Consider the following 6,144-nt stretch of genomic DNA (forward strand, 5'->3'; position numbering starts at 1 on the left):
GCTTTTATGGTAGACTGGCTAGACGGATGCCACTCCTCAGTAAAAGGCATATGGAGTTTGCCAAAAGGCACCCAAAGACTCCCAGACCATGAGAAACAAGATTCTCTGGTCTGATGAAACCAAGATTGAACTCTTTGGCCTGAATGCCAAGCGTCACGTCTGGAGGAAACCTGGTACCATCCCTACGGTGAAGCATGGTGGTGGCAGCATCATGCTGGGGGGGATGTTTTTCAGCGACAGGGATTGGGAGACTGGTCAGGATCGTGGGAAAGATAATCGGAGCAAAGTACAGAGAGATCCTTGATAAAAACCTGCTCCAGAGCACTCAGGACCTCAGACTGCGGCGAAGGTTCACCTTCCAACAGGACAACAGCTATAAGCATAGCAAAGACAACGCAGGAGTGGCTTTGAGACAAGTCTCTGAATGTCCTTGAGTGGCCCAGGCAGTGCCCGGACTTCAACCCGATCGAACGTCTCTGGAGAGACCAGAAAATAGCTATGCAGCGACGCTCCCCATCCAACCTGACAGAGCTTGAGAGGATCTGCAGAGAAGAATGGGAGAAACTCCCCAAATACAGGTTTGCCAAGCTTGTAGCGGAATACCCAAGAAGACTCGAGGATGTAATCGCTGCCAAAGGTGCTTCAACAAAATACTGTGTAAAGGGTCTGAATACTTATGTATTTGATATTTAAATGTTTTATTGTTAATAAATTTGAGAACATTTCTGAACATGGTTTTTGCTTTGTTAAAAATGGGGTATTGTATGTAGATTGATGAGTAAATGCACTTTCTGAATGCACTGTATATATAGAGAGGGACTGAAAGAGAGACTGAGACTGAAAGAGAGAGAGAGGCAGACTGAGAAAGAAACAGAGAGAAAGAACAGGCTGAACCCAGAGCTAAATCGGTGGACAACCAGCAGCCACCTGCTTATGTCCCTCACACACCTACCCCCACCCCCATACACACACACACCCTCGCCTGCTGGAGTTGGTCACACACGGCCAGAGGGCTGCAGTAGTTGAGTCAGTCAAGGTGGTGCCACTGTCTAGGGAGAATGTCAAAGGGAGAGCAGCAAGACCTGGTGGCTATTAAAGAACTAGAGTCAATCCTGGAGTCCTGCAAGCTTGATCTGACACCACTAGATGAGGTCTGGCCTAATCTCTACATCGGAAACGTGTAAGATTTTGTTTCTTATTTTAGTTATTTTCTTTCTAAATTCCCTTACCCCTGCCCCTGGGTTGGATGGGTTTTAGAAATACGGCAATAGAGATAATAATAGATGAAATCTATTGGATCCCCCTATCCAATCCTTTCGGTTCTATAGAGGTATGAGTAAGAGCTAAAAAGTAGAGACTCAGGGTCAGAGGCTAGAGGTTGATTTGGAATTCAGCATCTCAAGTTCCTATAGTGGACTCTATTGCCCTACTGAACTCTGCTGAACACTACTAAACCTTACAGAACATTGTTGAACACATACTGAACATGGAATTACTGAATATTGCTCTTTTTTTAAACTACTGCATTCATTTTTTGCCTAAATCTTGTCTATATTCTTCCAGGCTGTTCACTGATTAATCCGTTCTCTGCATGTTATTTCTGTTCAAACAGTTATGCAATCTCACATTTCACATGTCTCTCTCCCCATATATTTCACCCTCTGTCTTTTCCTTAGGGCCATAGCTCAGAACAGGGGTGCATTAAAGAAGCTTGGTATCACACACATCCTGAACGCAGCTCACTTTAAGCAGGGCAGCATCGGTGACCAGGATTACTATGGAAACACCTGTGTGTACTGTGGCTTCCCTACAGAAGACTCATCCCATTTTGACCTCAGCCAGTACTTTAAACCTGCAGCTGACTTCATACATAAGGCCCTGAAGACTAAAGATGGTACGGGCACTTTAATGCAGGTGTTTACTGTATGTATATGTTTGTGTTTACTGAATGTGTTTACTGTGTTTATGACTGTATGTGTTTACATGACTGAATGTGTTTACTGTGTTTGTAAAGTGTGTTTACATTGCTGAATGTGTTAACTGTGTTTATGTACTGTTTGTTTACATTACTGAATGTGTTTACTGTGTTTATGTACTTTGTGTTTACATTACTAAATGTATTTACTGTGTTTATGTACTGTGTGTTTACATTGCTGAATGTGTTTACTGTGTTTATGTACTGTGCGTTTACATTACTGTATGTGTTTACTGTGTTTATGTACTGTGTGTTTACATTACTGAATGTGTTTACTGTGTTCATGACTGTATGTGTTTACATGACTGAATGTGCTTACTGTGTTTATGTACTGTGTGTTTACATTACTGAATGTGTTTACTGTGTTTATGTACTTTATGTGTTTACATTACTAAATGTATTTACTGTGTTTATGTACTGTGTGTGTTTCCATTACTGTATGTGTTTACTGTGTTTATGACTGTATGTGTTTACATGACTGAATGTGTTTACTGTGTTCATGTACTGTGTGTTTACATTACTGAATGTGTTTACTGTGTTTAGGTATTGTATGTGTTTACATTACTAAATGTATTTACTGTGTTTATGTACTTTATGTGTTTATATAACCGAATGTGTTTACTGTGTTTAAGTACTGAATGTGTTTACATAACTGAATGTGTTTACTGTGTTTATGTACTGAATGTGTTTACATTACTGAATGTGTTTACTGTGTTTATGTACTGAATGTGTTTACATTACTGAATGTGTTTACTGTGTTTATGTACTGAATGTGTTTACTTCTGTACAGTTTATTTAAGACTGTCTCTAGGGACATTTGAGTTCCTTCATCAAACTCTGCCTCTCCCTTCATTCCCTCCTTCTCTCTTTATTCCCACACTCTCTCTATCCTCTCCAGGGAAGGTGTTGGTGCATTGCATCATGGGTATAAGTCGTTCCGCCACGCTGGTGCTGGCGTTCCTGATGATGCACTGTCATCTGCCGCTTCGCACCGCGCTCAAACATGTGACCCAGCGACGCGCCATCTACCCCAACAGACACTTCCTGTCACTACTGCTCACCCTCGACACACAGCTCACACGCAAGAGGAGACTATGTCCTCTTCTCTGACAGCCCTTCTTTCATCCCTCTCTCCTCCCATCACTCGCTCGTCTCACCTCATCCGTCTCCCCTCTTATCTATCTATCCATCTCACACACAATCCTTTATACTGGTTGAAAATATGTAGTTGTAGGACTTTTACAGTAGGTACAAACTGGTATTAAAGCACAGCATGTGTCACATTTAGTTAGGCCAGGGTGTGACATGGGGGATGTATGTGTTTTGTATTGTCTAGGGGTTTTTGTATGTTTATGGGGCAGTGTTTAGTCTAGGTGTATGTATGTCTATGGTTGCCTAGATTGGTTCTCAATTAGAGACAGCTGTCTATCGTTGTCTCTGATTGGGAGCCATATTTAGGCAGCCATAGTCATTAGGTAGTTTGTGGGTGATTCTCTATGTCTATGTGTAAGTTGCCAGTGTATGCACTTATTGTTTGTATAGCTTCACGTTTGTTGTTTTGATTAGTTTGTATAATTTTCGTTTTCGTCTTCATTAAAGAAGAATGTATTGTTATCACGCTGCGCCTTGGTCCTCCTCACTTAAATGTTACGACGAACGTGACAGCATGTTGTATATACTGTAAATAACCATATAATGCGGTAGCAGGATTCCCTGGAGATAATGTCGATGCTCAATGCCTTTTAAAATCTAAAATATCTGAACTTTTCAACATCCCTGTGTTAGCCAGTGGTGATAGTTGAACCTGCTGTGAGTTGTGCAGCTGAGCATTGTCTCCTGGGAATCTATCAGTTGAAACACTAATAATGAGATTACACAATTAAAAAGGTAATTTTTGTTCCAGTTTGGTGTCTGTTGTATTACTTTCAGACGTCTACTACAACTATATTATGAACAATAACTCCTCTCCATTTTGAATAGTGTCCAGCTGTCCAGTAAATGTTTTCGTCATTGGTGAGAAGGTATAGAATTACAGAGGGTTAAAAATGGAAACTAACTGCAGGTGTGTGTGTGGGAAGAGGAGCAGACACAGTGAGAGGAGGGACTATGCTGCCTGTCAAAAGTAAGTTGACTTGGATCAGAGGGGAAAGACGTTTTATTTGAAATTGTTGACCTGACCAGACTGTTTTCTGCTCTGCTCTGGTTTAGCTGTCACTGTGACACACACCTCCTCTCCAGACTGTGTCAGCATGTCTCTGAGGGAGCGGTGATGTGAGCGTCCGTCTGCCTGAGCTGTTGGTGTTCCTGCTAGCCAACCGACAGCCCACCGGCCACCTCAAACCAAGTCTAGCCCAACCGCTACATCGGCAACCTGTAGGTACACACACACATGCACGCACACACACACACACACACACACACACACACACACACACTGGTCTCTGCCCCTGCAGTGGTCTGTCAGCCAACCAAGAGGACACATTTCATCTGTCAGAGCTGTGTCAGATCTTGTGGACCAATAGGCAGCCTGTAGGACCTAGTCTGGCCCAACCTCTACATCGGAGTGAGTATGTTGTGTGTGTAGAACTATAGTTTATAGAACAGTATGTAATACGCAGGGCTGTGGCTCGTGATAAAGCCCTGTTGTCATCTCTGGGTATCACTCACATCGTAAACAGTAAGGACGGCTGTCACCGGATCATCACTGGCTCAGGTTACTATAGCGACCTGCCGGTGGAGTACTATGGTGTGGTGGAGGCTCCAGATGATACAGAGTTTAACCTTCATCCTCACTTCAACCCCACTGCAGATTTAATTTATACCACCATGAAGCAAGACGTTGAGTGCAGTCACAAACACACACATACACCGCTCTGAAACAAAATGGTTATTAAGGTATAATACTATGTATGTCCTGGAGTCAAGGTGTTTGTCCACTGTGCTATGGGCATCAGCCGCCGTGGTGTTCTGGCGTATCTGATTATATACCTTTCTCTGGTGGATGCCATAATGGACCAAACTCTGGCTTCCTGTACCAACTCATACAGCTGGACCTCCTCCTCAGGAGCAGAGGACACACACATGTGCACACACACACACACACACACACACACACACACACACACACGTACACACACACACATGTGCATACACACACACACACACACACACACACACACACACACACACACCATGCAGTTTCATTTAAAGGGGCAATCTTCGATTGGTACGTATTTTTTATTTGATTTTTTATTACTGAAATACAACCATTGATTCTTAAGGAAAATAACGTATAAATGCCTCATGAGCTTAGTTCAACTGTTGTGCACCATCAGAACCCAATATATAAGCATGTTTCACTCCCTTGATTCTAAATGAACACTGTATAGCCTCAAAACATGGTTAAAACTATAATGTTGATATCCTGCATGGTCAATGGTTACATTTACCAAGCTCTCAATTGCAGATTGAACCTTCCGTAGTATAAAAATATTTCTCATTTTGTGAATTTTGCCACTCCAGTGACATTGATTCTGATAACTTTACAGCAAGGTAAACGATGAGAAAAAACATATTTTTATTTGTAGTGACTGCCTTAGTGTTACAAACTAACATTAGTGTCACCAGGGGTTAGTTTAGGCTCAGTAATACAGAGGGGGGAAACACAGTTTCCTTGATGTCACCACCACAACTTCATCTAAGATACTTTATTGCTGATATCAACAGTAGCCTAGAACACATTATCTGAGACCCTTCATTTGTGGTATTACTGGGTTTGCCAAGTTACAAATCGACTTACATTGGACATAACCATCAATACAGGTGGGAGTTTTAAAGACTTGATAACAGCAGTAATATTCTACTGATAAGGACTCCTATTTAACCTGCCATCTGGTCTCACGGCCTCCAATAGAAACCCAACAATACTGAACAACCTGTGCTGTGACCTGAAATGGCAACTTTGTGATTATTACTAAAGTAGGATAAATTAATTGTATTCAAATTATACTGTAAAAAACAAAAGAGCCCTTTAATGCTAAGCTTGGTCATTATTTAATAAACAACAATAACTTTCTTCAACATTATACAACTGATATCATGATTAAACAATTCTTCCTGCATTGTAGCAACAGTAAAAAGCAACTTTAAATCAGGTTATAGCACCTGTT

The 6,144-nt window shown here is 41.7% G+C and overlaps 1 protein-coding gene across 1 annotated transcript; it reads left to right on the top strand.

The window, feature by feature from the left end:
* Positions 1–1,058: 1,058 nt before the first annotated feature.
* zgc:153981 (dual specificity protein phosphatase family protein) lies at positions 1,059–3,085 on the top strand. The gene is made up of 3 exons (XM_038960167.1): positions 1,059–1,180; positions 1,677–1,894; positions 2,874–3,085. The coding sequence occupies exons 1-3, from the start codon at positions 1,059–1,061 to the stop codon at positions 3,083–3,085; spliced, it is 552 nt and encodes a 183-aa protein (XP_038816095.1).
* Positions 3,086–6,144: the final 3,059 nt, after the last annotated feature.

This window comes from Salvelinus namaycush, chromosome 22, assembly GCF_016432855.1.
Source record: "Salvelinus namaycush isolate Seneca chromosome 22, SaNama_1.0, whole genome shotgun sequence".
NCBI classification, from domain to species: Eukaryota; Metazoa; Chordata; class Actinopteri; order Salmoniformes; family Salmonidae; genus Salvelinus; species Salvelinus namaycush.

Coding starts and splice junctions, on each gene's coding strand:
- zgc:153981 (XM_038960167.1), top strand. CDS start 1,059: ATGTCAAAGGGAGAGCAGCAAGACCTGGTGGCTATTAAAGAACTAGAG. Junction 1,181..1,676: donor AATCTCTACATCGGAAACGT/GTAAGATTTTGT, acceptor TCTTTTCCTTAG/GGCCATAGCTCAGAACAGGG. Junction 1,895..2,873: donor GGCCCTGAAGACTAAAGATG/GTACGGGCACTT, acceptor TATCCTCTCCAG/GGAAGGTGTTGGTGCATTGC.